This window comes from Geotrypetes seraphini, chromosome 13 (assembly GCF_902459505.1).
Source record: "Geotrypetes seraphini chromosome 13, aGeoSer1.1, whole genome shotgun sequence".
In the NCBI taxonomy this organism is placed as follows: domain Eukaryota; kingdom Metazoa; phylum Chordata; class Amphibia; order Gymnophiona; family Dermophiidae; genus Geotrypetes; species Geotrypetes seraphini.
Genome location: NC_047096.1, coordinates 73487322 through 73502834, shown reverse-complemented (window position 1 = coordinate 73502834; position 15513 = coordinate 73487322). Strand labels below are relative to the sequence as shown.

Sequence of the window (15513 nt, the reverse complement as noted above, 5' to 3'; positions counted from 1 at the left end):
GGGGTTTAAAAAAATGTGGTGAAATCAGATAGCTTAGCGGGGTTTAAAAAAGGTTTGGATAATTTCCTAAAAGAGAAGTCCTTAGGCCACTATTGAGATGGCTTGGGGAAATCCACTGCTTATTCCTAGGATAAGCAGCATAAAATCTGTTTTATTACTTGGGATCTAGCTAGGTACTTGTGACCTGGGTTGGCTACTGTTCTGTCCCAATATGACAATTCTTATGTAAGTCATGTATAGGACAATCAAGCCTTTATGAAATCACTGATGAGTTCAGCTCTTTCGCATTGGTGGAATGAGGCATTATGACATCACAATCTTAGTTCTGGAATGTTGGTACTATTTGGGTTTCTGCCAGGTACTTGAGACCTGGGTTGGCCACTATAGGGAAAGGGGATGAGACATGATATACAGTGCTCACCTGCAAATTCGCGATCTCGGTCATTCACGGTATTTTCTGATTGCGAATGACCGGGCAGGAGAGGGCAGCCGGAGCGCCGGCAAGTGAAGGAAATCACTCGCGGTATGCTCCGACCGCCTTTTCCTGTACCTCCTGATTGTGAGGCCTGATTTTAGTACAAGAATAGGCAGTCGGAGCATACAAAGAGCGATCTTCTTCACTCGCTGGCGCTCCGGATGCCCTCTCCTGCCTCTCTGGCTGCCCTCTCCTGTCTTCCCTGCTAAAAACCGTATTTGCAGGTTTTCAACATTCGCAGGGGTTCCTACAATGGAACCCCCGCGAATATCGGGGGAGTACTGTACTGCCTTTCTATGTCTGCAATCAAAGCAGTTTACTTATTATATTCAGGTGCTTATTTTGTACCCGGGGCAATGGAGGGTCAAGTGACTTGCACAGGGTCACCAGGAGTTGGAGTGGGAATCGAACACAGTTCCCCAGATTCTCAGGCCACTGCAGGAACCCTTAGGCCACTCCTCCACGCTGTGCTTGAGTACCTTCATGCTCAGCACAGCCCATGTCAAAATTCATGTGTACCTCAACATTGTCTTGCCGCACCCTCTACAATTCCACTCAGCAACAAATTCATAGCTCATCCCAGGCAAGAATTAAGCAAAGGCCTCCAGAGTCGATGGTCTCTCTCTCTCTGTCTCCAGCTGAAACCCCCTTGCTCATCTCTTTCTGGATAGCTCAAGTTTTCAGAGAAATATATCCATCCTTCCTTCCTTCCCTTACCATTTTTGGCATCAAACCTCCACGCAGGAACACTGCTGCCTGTGATGAAGCTTGGATTCACAGCTAACGGGATGGAAAACTGGATGGGGCCCGAGAGCTGAACCTCAGTACCATTCCCAGTGAAGAGATGAACACTGACTGCTGCGATGGGGACCAGTTCCACCCAGGAGTTGTTTGCTGCCGAAAGTAGAGAAAGAAGTTGTGAGGAAGGACCAACCAGCTGTTGACACAAACCTGCTGTGGATCTTCAGATCTGACCATACCATGAATTCAGGGTCCACAAACGTGTATTCATCAAGAGCCCCCCTCCGTTACAGTATCCTGCATTGCTCAGTCTGCCCTTCTCTTTCCCTTCTCCATTATCCTCCCTTTCTCTCCCCTTGTTTCCCTTCTTTCTTCCACCAGACGCCTCTTTTTCTATCCCTTTTCTCCAAACCACTCTGCTCTTTTCCTCACCTGTGCTGGTAGAGTTGCTTTCAGCTCCGAAAAAGGCTGGGAACCCTTGGATCTCCTGCCCGTTGCTGGCTGACGTCAGTGATGCTGAAAGCTGGCTGTAGGTGGAGCTCCTGGGCAGTCGGACAGCCTTCCGTGGAAACTGAACCCTTGGCTGGCTTCTGGCTCCTAAGAGGAGATAGACGGCCTAACAGTTAAAAAGCAAGTGTCTATCCTCTGGCAGGATGCACAAGTAATGCCCATAAAGCAACTAGGCACAGAACTTTCTGGTGTATACTGGTTAGCAAAGGCAGGAGGGCCCAATAACCCTCTCTAGCCCATAGCACAGCCAAAAAGATAGCTGAAAAGTATTCCAACGGTCTGATCACGTACACCAGTGTTTCTCAATTCTGTCCTGGAGCACCCCCTTGCCAGTCAGGCTTTCCGGAAATCCACCATGAATATGCATAAACTTGATTTGCATATACCGCCTCCATTATATGCAAATGTATTTCATGCATATTCATGGTGGATATCCTGAAAACCTGACTGGCAACGGGATGCTCCAGGACCAAGATGGGAAACACTGGTATAGAAAATTGTACTTGAACAAGTTCAAGTTTTATTAAAATTTGATAAAAATGTTAGTCATACATTCTAAGCGTTTAACAATTACAAAAATTAAAATGGGGAACAATTAACAAACTTATTAGTGACACGACAGTACTTACATGGAAACAACAGGATGGTAGGGAGAAATACAATTTTTAAAAGAAAAGAGAACAATTAAGGTTAAAAACAAGAGGGAAAAGAGAGGGATCATATCAGTGTTGAATATAAGTAAAGCAGAGTTTAGCATGGAAGGACTCAGAGATTATTCAGCGTCTTTCACTTGCTCATTTAAAAGGACAATTCTAGAAACCAGGCGTTAACATTTGTCCGTCTATTATGCATGTAAATGTTTAGAATAGTGAAACAGAAGAAAGCAAGGGAAGAACAATTCGATTCCAACTTGAAAATTGAATTGAATATAAAACCATTGACAACAATAAAACTAATAGATTGACAAGTGCAGACTCATACAGTATACCATAAAAATAAATCCCAGCAATCTCTCGTGTTCTACGGTGATACTGGAAATTCAATGCCAGCACCATACCCAACGACCGACATTGAATTTCCAATCTATTTTGGGATGGCCAAGACATCGCCAACAAGGCTAATATTCAGCTGTGCAATGGTTAAGTCTTAACAGCCTATGGTGTCACTTTCATGTTGTGTAGGCAACAGAATTTTATTGAAAGAGTCTCCATTTTGCTTTGTTACCGACAGTCCTTTGTACTACTGACAGTAGGGGAGCGTTTGCTCCTTTTTCCTATACCCTAATGTTTAGAACACCAGCATGTGCACATGTACACACAGACACCTGGGCCACCAAAACACTATTCTTTAAATATATGACTACCTTGCATAGGGTGTATTTGCAAAGGAATATACACAAGGGTAGATGCTGGGTGGAGAGGAGAGGGGGGAATAAGCTATATAGAAGAAGGGAGATTGAAGCTTGGATGGGAGTGACAGAAGGGAGACGATGGAAAAGGGAAGTGAAAGGGGAGAGAGGGGGCAGACTGTATGGAAGGAGGATGAGACAGAGGAGGGAGATACTGATGGAAGGGGAAAGAGAATGTAGAGATGCTAGATGGAATGGGGGTGAGGAGGCAGATGCTGGATTGAAAAGGGGAGAGAAATAAGCAGATATTTGGGAGAGTGACAGAAAGAAGGGAGCTAATGATGGAAAGGGAAATAAAGGGTAGATATAGGGGGGGAAACACTGTTAGAAAGGGGATAGAAAGAGGGCAGAGTTAATGAAAGACTAGGAAGTAAAATAGGAGAGCCAAGTGAGGTAAAGAAATGGAAAGCTGCCTGTAGACCGTAAAAAAGAGGGAGCTTGAAGACCAGCTAGTAAGAATGAGTTAAATCTGGACATAGAGGTAGAAAAATAAATTGAAGAAAGCCAAAAGGAAATGGAAGAGAAAAAAAAAAATCCTGGAGAAAGACTTAAGATGAAGGAAAGCAGAAACCAGAGAAGTGAATGGCCAGAAAACAAAGACAGAAAATAGAATTTTATTTTGGAACCTGTGTTTATAAGAAAATAGAATTAAGTTGATATATTTTCATTGAACTAATTTTAATACATTTTTGGCCAACTGTTAAGAGATCAAAACCTCCTTTCTCAGGTTAGGACAGCTTACCATCTTGACCTGGGCAAGGAGGGGTTGGTCTCTGGGAGCTAACTGAAAATGTTTTAAGTCCTCTCAATAAAAAAAAAAAATCATCTTATTTTCCAATTTTTTAAAAAAAAATTTACATTTGTAATTCTTAATTTGTAATGTACAGTGTGTATAATACCATCAGGGAATTAATGCAATTGAAATTTTTTCTCAAATCAACTTGGTCCTTTGCTTGTGAAAAATAATTTTTGCTCAAATGATGAACTTGGTCCTTAGAGGGAACATTACTCCTAAGTGTCATGAATTTGCCAAACTCTCCTCAGCAGCCTGAAATCAGTCCAGCTGCCCCTCTCCCTCTTCATTCTCTTCTCACTTTGCTCTCTTACATTCTCTCCTCGTCTCTCTTCTTCGGTTACTGATTCTCTCTTTCTTATATGATCTAGAGCAGGGGTGCCCAAACTTTTTGGGCTTGCGAGCTACTTTTAAAATGAGAAATGTTAATTATCATTTATATTCCGCGGGTTTTCAAAGAGGTCAAGGCAGATGACTTTATGCAATGTCACCTCAGGAACAACTATACAAAAATAGACAAATATACCCCCTCCCTTTTTACTAAACCGCAATACCGGTTTTTAGCGTAGGGAGCTGCGCTGAATGCCCTGTGCTGCTCTCGATGCTCATAGGCTCCTTGCGCTAAAAAACACTATTGCGGTTTAATAAAAGGGGGCCAAAGTGCAAAATACAGACAGCAGATATAAATTCTCAAAACAGACACATTTTGATCACTAAATTGAAAATAAAATCAACCCGCTCTCCCCTCTCTCTCCCCAAGAACGGTCTCCCCTACCCCTACCTTTACCCCCCCTTACCTCTTCCCACCACCCCCTACCTTTATCCCTCCCCTCCTTAGTCCACTTGAATCACACGGAACTGTGATTCATATAATCTATTATCTTTATATTATCGTTATTTTTCGTTGTTATTTTCTAAACATACGGCTTATTCCAAACAGGTCCTTTCGGACATTACCTACCAAAATGTACATCTTATACTCTTGTTAAGCAAATTGTATTTCCATATTCTTACTTTCTTAAAGTCTATGCTATCTATATTTCATATGTAAATCTGCATATTGTGTTTCGCTGAATGTCCAGCTCTCTTGATTGTAAACCGCCTAGAAGTCGCAAGATTGTGGCAGTATAGAAGAATAAAGTTATTATTATTATTCCTACCTTTGTTGTCTGGTGATTTCATGAGTCTCTGGTTGCACTTTATTCTTCTGACTGTGTATCCAATATTTTTTCCCTTCTTTCAGCCTGCTGTATGCTTCCAGACCGCATTCCCTCCGCCAACTTTTTCTTCCTCTCTCCCTGCCCCCCTCCCCTTTCTTTCTGTCTTCCTGTCCTCCCTTTCTTTCTTTCTGTCTGTCTTTCTGTCTCCCTGCCCCTCTTTCTTTCTGTCTGTCTTTCTCTCTCCATGCCCCCTTTCTTTCTGTCTTCCTGTCCCTGCTTTCTTTCATTATCCCTTCTTTCTGTCTCCATGCCTGCTCCAAAGCCACTGCCGCTGCCATCAGGGAACAGGCCTCCAAACCACTGCCGCCCCAAGCTCTTCCTGCTTCCCTACACAAAAGCGTTGGGCCGACCAGATTTCCTCTCCCCGACGTCATTTCTGAAGTCAGAGAGGAAGTTCCGGGCCAGCCAAGCAGCAATTGGCTGGCCCGGAACTTCCTCTCCGACGTCAGAATTGACATCGGGTGGGGGAAGTTGGTCGGCTCGGCGCTTCTGAGTCAGGAAGCAAGTAGAACACGAAGGCAATGCGATCGTCTCACGTTGCCTTCGCGATTTACCGGTCGATTGCAATCGACCTTTTGGGCACCCCTGATCTAGAGGAAGGGCTCCCTGCATGACAGTGCCTGTAGCTGAGACTCTACTCTCTGACATAATGACCACGAGAAAAATGGTCTTGACGGTATGAAGCCTCTTAAATAGGCTCATATGGAGCCCGACTGAATCTGTGCAAGACCACATTAAGGTTCCATGATAGAAAAGGTTGTTTTACCAGTGATCTGAGCCTTAGCGCCCCTTTCAGGAATCTGGCTATGTCAAAAGACACCTTCTGGCTCACGTGCAGAAGGAAAAAAATGTAGGGAGCAGCAGAGCCCTCTGGAGGAGGAGGAGTTAAAAACCTGGAGTGGATTCCTTCTGAATGGCTCAGGAGCATGGGGAGAATACCCTACTGTCTAGAATGACACACCTATTGTATTAGAAAACATCATTGTACAGAAAGGTTTTCATTGCAACTGTCAATGTTTCTAAGAAAGTTTCTAATCAAAAATGAGAAGTTAATATGTTCCACAGACAACGGCCTGTCGCTAACTCTGTCTTCATTGCACACTATGCCATCTTTAGAGCTATGGCCCAGCTCTTCAGTACATTTGTTTGGTATGCCTATCCAGGCTTGTGATGGGGCATTCACTCTCCAGAGAACAAGCAAAAAGGGCATTAGTATGCTTCTCACTCAATGTGAGCAGTTGGCAGAATGAGTATAGTTTATGTAATCCTGCATTCCTTTTACCATTAGGGAACCTGAGAAAAGGAGAAATCTAAGTTCAGTTTTAGACACAGGAAGAAACTATTCTCACCGCCAGATTTCTGTTGCTTAAGAGGACAGTAGAAGCAGTGGCATAGTAAGGGGGTGGGGTGGCGGACCACCCCGGACGCCAGCATCTCTCCTCCTGTCTGTCCGTCCCCCCCCCCCTCCGGTGCGCACCTTTACTCCCCTCCATCCCCCCCCTGCTGCTCGCACCGGCCTTGGCACTCCCCTCTGACATTACTTCCAGGTCATTTGAAAGGAAGCTCTGGAATGAGAGGGCATAGGATGAAGTTAAGAGGTGATAGATAGGCTCCAGAGTAATCTAAAGAAATACTATTTCACAGAAAGGGTGGTAGATGCATGGAATAGTCTCCCGGAAGAGGTGTTGGAGACAGAGACTATATCTGAATTCAAGAAGGCGTGGGATAGGATCATACAAAAAAATTTTTTTTATAAATTGCGCTTAATACAAAATTCAGCAGTTTGTTTGATTTTTGGCTGTAGAAAAAAGTTTGACCATGTAAGTCCTTTTTATTTAAAATTACACTGGTTGCCTTTTGAGGCGAGAATCTTATTTAAATTTGGATGTATCTGCTTTAAGGCATTATTTGGTTTAGCTCCTGGATATCTTTCTTCTCTGTTTACAGTACATAACCCAAATAGGATTACCCGAATTAATAATATGTTTATGTAGCCATCTTTGAAGTCTGTCCGATACAAGAGATTTCATGAACGAACATGTGCTTTTCAGGCAGGAAAAATGAATGTCTGGTTGAGCTCCCTTATTCCTTCAGTTGATTCTTATTACTCTTTTAGGAAGTTATTAAAAACAAAATTATTTGAAAAAAATGTCATTTGAATTCTTGCATGCTATGTTAAATCTTTACTGTTTTAAATTTTTATTGTGATGGTTTTTATTATTGTATATATCAGTTTTTTCATTTATGCAAACCGCCCAGAATTTATAGTTGGGCGGTATATAAAAATAAAGTTTATTATTATTATTATTATAATGGTTACTGGGGATGGGCAGCCTGGAAGGGCCATTTGGCCTTTATCTGCCATCATGTTGCTATGTTCTGTGACCAGGAAATAACGTCAGAGGGAGAGCCAACGTTGGCAGGAAGTTGGAGATGCTGCTCGCGCCGGGGAAGGTATGGAGAAAGGGAAGGGGTGGAGAAGAGGACGGTGGGGGAGGTGCCACCACTCTGGGCTCCTCCCACCCTTGCTACACAAGTGAATAGAGGTATAGCTAGTTCTGATGTTATTGGGAGGCCCAAGGTTAACATGAGCATCCAGTCGGGTTTTCAGGATTTCCCCAATGAATATGCATGAGATCTATTTGCACGCACTGCTTTCATTTTTTGCTAATAGAGCTCATGCATATTCATTGGGGAAATCCTGAAAACCCGACTGGATTGCGGCCTCAAGGATGGACTTTGACCCCCCCCTGCATTACACTCTCATCAAGTGTCGCCAACAACAGATGTCTAAGTCACTGTTCTTCAATCGCTGGTCCGCGGACCGGTGTCGGTCCGCAAAAATATTTTGCCGGTCCGTGAAGGATTCAGGTCCTCGCAACGAAAGGTGCTAGCGTCAGCTGACTTGCGACTTCCTGTTGCCGTCGCTGTGCCGGAACTCCTGCCTTCACCGGGATTGCTGCCGCGTATGCTTCCTGCCTTTGTCTCCGCACCTCCAGACCAGCAGCGGCAGCTCTGTATGCTTTTAACTTCGGCACAGAGCTGCCCCTAAGCAGTAGTTTAGCCGCAGTTTCATGAGACAGCCTCCGGGCCTTTGCTTGGCTGGCCCGCTTCGATGATGTGGGCCGGCCTACCAAAGGCCCCGAGGCTGCCTCAAGAAACTGCATAAGAACATAAGAAGTCAAACCAGAGGTCCATCTTGCTCAGCGGTCCGCTCCCGCGGCGGCCCATCAGGCCTAGTGCCTGAACAGTGGTCCCTGATTAATTTTGTAACTTACCTCTAATCCCATCCCTATAATCTACCTCTACTCTTATCTGTACTCCTCAATCCCTTTGTCTTCCAAGTACCTATCCAAAGCTTCTTTGAACCCCTGTAGCGTGCTCCTGTTTATCACATCCTCTGGTAGCACGTTCCATGTATCCACCACCCTCTGTGTGAAAAAGAACTTCCTGGCGTTTGTTCTAAACCTCTCCCCTTTCAATTTCTCTGAGTGCCCCCTTGTACTTATTGATCCCCTTAATTTGAAAAATCTGTCCCTGTCTATTTTTTCTATGCCTTTCTATCATGTCTCCTCTAAGTCTCCGCTTTTCCAGGGAGAAAAGCCCTAGCTTTTTCAGTCTGTCAGTATATGAGAGGCAAACTAAACTACTGCTTAGGGGCAGCTCTGTGCCAAAGTTAAAAGCACACAGAGCTAGCTTAAAGACTCTTGGGCTGCTGAAGAAGGGCAAAGAGCAGCTGTCCTGGAGGTCTCCCTTCTTCTCACCTTTGCAGGTCACTTTTTTTCTACTTTTTTTTTTCTTCAAACGGCGACAGGCCCTGGCATCGATGTCAAGTAAGTTGCACTGTTCCTTGCAAGCGGTTCTGCTCAGCCAAAGCTTCCCCTCTGACATGAGCCATCCTCAGGGGAAAGAAAGTGACCCGCAAAGGTGAGGGGAAGGGGGACAGATGATGGAAGTGTGTGGGGGGAGAGAGAAGGGGCAGATGATGGAAGTGAGGAGAGGAGAGAGAGAAGGGGACAGATGATGGAAGTGAGAAGGGAGAGAGAGCAGAAGGCAGATGGATGCCAGTTGAGAGGGGAGAGCTGATGCTGAATGGAAGTGGGGAAAGAACACATACTGGATGGAAGGAGGAGATAAATAAAGGGGGAAGAAAATAGAGTTAGTAAGATAATGGAGGGGTGAGGGAAAGGAGTGACAAGCTGTGGGTAGACACAGTGAAAGAGGGAAACAGGATTAAATAGTAAGAAATAGTAAAAAATTTAGATGGAGGCAGAAAATAGAGAAGGAAGACCAGAGAAGAAAAGGAAAGGGAAGAGAGAGGAGAGAACGATATCAGATCTGAGTGGAGGAAATGAGAAGAGAGAGATGCTAAAAACCACAGGGGGGAGGGAAGGAGAGAGATGCCAGACCGTAAGGGGAACAGAAGGAAGATGATGGATGCCAGACCAAATTTTTTTTTTGGGGGGGGCAGGAGGAGAGATGGCAGGGAAAGACAGAGAGTGGATGGAAGGGGCGGATGCTGGACTGAAGAGACAGAGGGCAGATGCTGGATGTAAGAGAGTGAAAAGACAATGAAATCAGAAACCAGAGACAACAAAAGGTAGAAAAAAATATTTTTATTTCTATTTTGTGATTAGAATATATCAGATTTGAAATATGTATCTTGCTAGAGCTGATGTTAGACATAACTGGGGAGTGCAAAGCCCAGGCAGTGCTTCTTTAGCTTCCAGCTGGCTTAGGGCTCTCTCTGACCAGAGGGCAGTTGCCCAAGTTGCACTAACACCATTCCTGCCATGTGTGACTGTGGTATTCTGTTACATGATATTTGTGTAGCATTTTGTAATAATTTGGCTTATTCAGTTTTCTTGATAGTAGAGGGGATGGATATATGTGAAGGGGATGGGAGACAGGGGTTTTGTTGATCTTTGTCCTGTATTATTTGTATTTATAAAATGACATAAGAACATAAGCATCGCTTCTGCCAAGTCAGACCACAGGTCCATCATGCCCAGCAGTCCGCTCCCGTATAAAATATTGTTTCTTTTTATACCTTAATAAAATATGTTCAATATAAAATCATAACTATTTGAGGCTTGTGCGGATGGGATCAGATGGTTTGTGAGACCGAGCTCGCAGGGACGGGGCGGCGATGCTTTTTTAAAAAAATTTCAGTCTTAGTAGTTTGCCGGTCCACGAAATAATTATTTTATTTCCGCCATTTCGGTCCATAGGTGTAAAAAGGTTGAAGAACACTGGTCTAAGGTGTCTGTGAGTAACGTCCTTCCCTTCTGCTGCTGACATTGCAATTCATGCCACTCCCTACTAGTATCATACCACCAGGCTGCCCGTTTGTAGTACCAATTTGTGCAGGAGAACCTTCCAGCCCATATGCTCACAGCTCACAAAGGCCTTGCTGGTCTCGCCCCCCCTCTAATACGTACTTCCTTTTGTTAGCGGGAAAGACCAGCAAGGCCTTTGCGAATACACGAACTCTAAGGCTCTCCAATACATATCAGAGCTTTGGGCCATACTCAGCGGACCCAGACTGGAGGCAGGCAGTGCTGGCAGCTACAACAGTAGCAGCAGGAAGGGAGAGTGCCTGGACCCTGCCCTAGCAGGGACAAAGCAACAAGTAACATAGTGCTTGGCAGGTGGTAGCTTTTGGCACCCTTCAAAAGTCAGTGCCCCCCCCCCCCCGACATGCCATGCTTACCAATCACACCAGCCCTGAACCTTGCTTTGGCTTCAGGGAAGACACGAGTCGAAAGCTAAGGAAAAGACAAACCATGAAAAGCCTCTGAGCAACCACTCACCTGGGGACCCCAGCAGAATTTGGACCACGTCTTCGTACAGGATGAGGGTAGCAGGCCGCTCAGGCAGCAGGTATAGACTAACAGAGGCATACACTGCAGGGAAGAGAAAGGAGCAAGACCTGAAACTCCCATTGCAGAGAGAGAGATAACGGTTGTGACTCACACAGAGAGCTCAGTGACATAAGTATAGATGAGTGTTAGGCAGACCGCAGGACGGGCCACTGCAGCAGGACAGGCAAGGAATGGAATGCAGGACAGGGAGGCAGAAAGGTGGGGTGAGAGGTGACTGTCCGGCTTCTTAAATGGAGTGGAGCAGTCCATTATAGAATGGTACGCTTATTAATAAACTAACAAAATAAGGATGTGCAGAGGAGCAGAACATTATAGAAATGGATGGAGAACCCAGGAAAAAAAAAATAGAGAGAGGCTACTGAAAGCTCATTTATTTCACACTTCTTTAAATGAATACATAGACTTTTTTGCACAATTCATAGCTTTAGGAAGGAAGCATCAGTTAACTTGCATTGACTTGTTTTATAATGTATATGCAAATTTTTTAATGATAGACTACCATGTCTCACCTCACAATTAGTATTTTATATATGTGGTACAGAAAAATGCACACTGACTAGGCTGACTAGGTGAGAGGCTCTCGTAGCCCTTTCAGGACCAAGGGACATATTTGTCCCCTAACTTTAAAATCCTATAAATTTTGATTGGGATAGTCTACAGTTCTAAATTTGATATGTACGGATTCCATAGGATACTGCCTTTATGTAAACAAACTGGTTCCGACATTCATTCATTAGCGTCGTTGCCAGATTGACGAGAAGATTCACTTGCCACACTGTCCATAAGCCAGAAGTGTGATTTTGTTTTAAAAAAAATAATGATATTTCACAAAAAAAATCAATTTTTTGGCATCTGCAAGCCCTTTTTACCATAAAAATGTCATAAAAACCACAAAAATTGGCCTACGATCCTTATGGTCCTGAAAGGGTTAAGATCAGGCAATATGAACAAAACCATCGTATACACAGAAGAATCTCATTAATTCAAACCTGTGCGTCAGCACCTCTTTAATAGACAGCTGCTGACCACAGTATTATCCTTTTCCTGTTACCTCAATATTAAGACACAAGTAGCCTTCACTGCCTCCCCACCCCCACCCTCTCAGAGGCAAATCTCCCGCCATCGCTGACAGAAATCTGTGGTCCCAGGCTCCACCAGCAGAGGAGGCTACGGCAGAGGAGGGGGCATTTCCAGCACCATAGCAGAAGGTGACAGCCCTTCACCTGGAGACTTAATTGTACCTCAAAGTGAAGAGAACAGAACACTCAAACACACAGGCACCACAGATAAGCTGCTCTCAAAATCATTCCAGATGTGCTAAGCAACCACTGGAGGATGTGTGTGTGTATGTGTGTGTTGTGGGGGGGGGGGGAGTTATGCCCTTTTCTGTTGAGGGCAGCACCAGAAGCACTAGAATAAGTGACTGATGCGCTAAACACGCATGAAACTGTTTCTCTATTAGTACAGTGCTTGCCAAAACTGATTTTGAAGGCACCCCAGCTAGTCAGGTTTTCAGGATATCCACAATGAGAGAAATTTGCATGCAAATTTGCATGTAAATCTCTCTCATGAATATTTGCATGCAAATTTCTCTCATGAATATTCATGGTAGATATCCTGAAAACCTGACTAGCTGCATTGCTACCAAAGGGGTCCCCCCAACCCAGGGGGAGATGCACAGAACAGCGTTGGAGAACACCAGTTGGAGCTAGGGGTTGCCAGATTTCCTTTGAAGAAAAAAAAAAAAAAAAAGGGACGCCTGGCCCCGCCCTGTTCAACCTCCAGCTCCGCCCTGTTCCTCCCCAAGCCCTACCCCCTCACAAACCTCCCCGAGCTTGGAGGCCGCATTTGGAAGCCTTCGCGCATGTGCGAACATCGATGCACCGATGTGACACGCATGCGTGCGTGTGACATCATTGCGATGACGGCCTTGCATGCGCAAAGGCTTCCGAACTCAGGATTTCCAAAACCTGGACAAACTCTAAAAAGAGGACATGTCTGGGTTTTCCTGGACATATGATAACCCTATTGGAGCACAAATTTCAATTTCGGAAGCAATGAGGAGGATGTGGCCTAGTGGTTAGAGCTACAGGCACAGTACCCCGAGGTTGTAGGTTCAAACCCCGTGCTGCTCCTTGTGACTCTGGACAAGTCACTTAATCTTCCCCTGCCCCAGGTAGATAGACTATGAACCCACCAGGACAGATGCTTGAAGTACCTGTATATAAACTGCTTTGAGTGTGGTTATAAAGGTGGTAAACAAGTCCCAACCCCTTTCCCTGATGTCATAATGCCTCATTCCACCAATGCCTAAGAGCCAACTTCATTGGTGATGTCACAATGGCTTCATTGTTCTACACTTGGCTCACTTCTGATATTGTATTGGAGGAGAGTGCGATGCAGTGGTTAGAGCTACAACCTCAGCACCCTGAGGTTGTGGGTTCAAACCCCATGCTGCTCTCTGTGACTCTGGGCAAGTCACTTAGTCCTCCACTGTCCCAGGTACATTTAGACCAGGGGGTCTCAAAGTCCCTCCTTGAGGGCCGCAATCCAGTCGGGTTTTCAGGATTTCCCCAATGAATATGCACGAGATCTACGTGCATGCACTGCTTTCAATGCATATTCATTGGGGAAATCCTGAAAACCCGACTGGATTGCGGCCCTCAAGGAGGGACTTTGAGATCCCTGATTTAGACAGATTGTGAGCCCACTGGGACAGATAGGGAAAATGCTCGAGTACCTGATTTGTAACCCATTCTGAGCTCCTTTGGAGGACAGGTTTAAAAAAAAAATAAATAAATAAATAAATAAAATGCTCAACACAAATGCAAATTATGTGCTAGTGTTGAGCACTCGTTGGTAAAGGCACAGCTCTTGTGAACCAGGGGGTGGGGGGAACACATTTGGTTTGGGAAGAGCAGCAGCCACATTGTCAGTTGACAGTTCAGCTTTCAGCACGTTTAACCCTTTCAGGACCATAAGGATCGTAGGCCAATTTTTGTGGTTTTGATGACATTTTTATGGTAAAAAGGGCTTGCAGATGCCAAAAAATTGATTTTTTTTTGTGAAATATCATTATTTTTTTAAAAAAAAATCAAACTTCTGGCTTATGGACAGTGTGGCAAGTGAATCTTCTCGTCAATCTAGCAACGACGCTGATGAATGAATGTCGGAACCAGTTTGTTTACATAAAGGCAGTATCCTATGGAATCCGTACATATCAAATTTAGAACTGTAGACTATCCCAATCAAAATGTATAGGATTTTAAAGTTATGGGACAAATAGGTCCCTTAGTCCTGAAAGGGCTACGCAGCAGAAAATGGTGCAGGGAGGTGTGCTGTGCGGCCGTGCTTCCTCATGCCTTGTGTCAGGAGGCTTTTGTGCAGAAACGCAGCTGTTAAAGGTCGCCCTGCCCTAACCACTAAAATCTACAGACGGTTTTAGTTGTTAACGGCAGGGGGGATTTTGTGAGCATTGGCTGATATCGCTAGTGAGCTCATTAGAATAGGACTTTTGATCACGGCTTCCGAAGCACAATAGAGCGGTGGCTGAAAGTCTCTCTGCATTAGCCGCAAAATAACATTTCATTTAGACGGGCCAAAACCAGTCTAAACGATTTGCTTTCAGAATCGGACTCCCAGTATGGACAGGGCCTATGGGATAACAAACCGGCTTGAAACAAAGACAGGTGAAAAGAACAACAGCAGATAGGAGAAGCTGGAAGAAGAGTGTGGTGCAATGGTTAAAGCTACAGCCTCAGCACCCTGAGGTTGTGGGTTCAAATCCCACGCTGCTCTTTGTGACCCTGGGCAAGTCACTTAATCCCCCCATTGCCCCAGGTACATTAGATAGATTGTGAGCCCACCAGGACAGACAGGGAATAATGCTTGCGTACCTGAATAAATTCATGTAAACCATTCTGAACCCCCCCTGGGAGAATGGTATAGAAACTTGAATCAATAAAATTCTCAGCAATAAAAGCCACCCACCTTCCTTAAAATCCAGCACAAAAAAAGAGCAGGATTCAAAACCTGAAAACAGAGAAAACCCAATAGCAGATCAGAAATATACAGAGAAATCGGTCCCTTCCAAACATGAGGGGCAGGGACCTCCTTTCCAGCTGTTCCTCCCTAAAATAAACCCTTGCCTACGGTGGCTCTGTATAAAGACATCTGGACGGCACTGCAATAAATAGCACAGCAGCTGCCGGAGCAAAGGAGGGAAATTGCAAGGCCAATGAAAAACAGGTGCCGACACCATCCAGGGGGTTGCAGTATGGATGGACCCTTAGGCCCAACCCTCTCTGCCTTCTGTAATCAGGGTGACTCACACAGAATGTATTCCACGGCAGCTGGACACATTCCCTCCTCCTCCACATCCCTGCAGGCCGGAGCGCAGTACGAGACAAATCCCAGAAGCAACTCCTTCGTCCTGACCAAAGACAACACCTCCACGCCTGGCTTGGATAAAATGGATGGCC

At 44.9% G+C, this 15513-nt stretch overlaps 1 protein-coding gene across 4 annotated transcripts in view; it reads right to left on the bottom strand.

Annotated features, from left to right (window-relative positions):
• The window catches only part of FAM171A2 (family with sequence similarity 171 member A2), an 87723-nt gene that overhangs the window by 34912 nt on the left and 37298 nt on the right, over positions 1-15513 (bottom strand). For all 4 annotated transcript variants that reach the window (XR_004536744.1, XM_033917784.1, XM_033917783.1 and 1 more), the window contains exons 3-5: positions 10961-11053; positions 1649-1813; positions 1193-1369 (exon numbers count right to left, since the gene is read on the bottom strand). Coding sequence is in view for 3 of the 4 variants with exons in the window: in XM_033917784.1 (XP_033773675.1) it covers positions 1193-1369; positions 1649-1813; positions 10961-11053 (435 nt within the window). In the remaining variant the exon portion in view is untranslated. The remainder of the gene's footprint in view (positions 1-1192; positions 1370-1648; positions 1814-10960; positions 11054-15513) is intronic.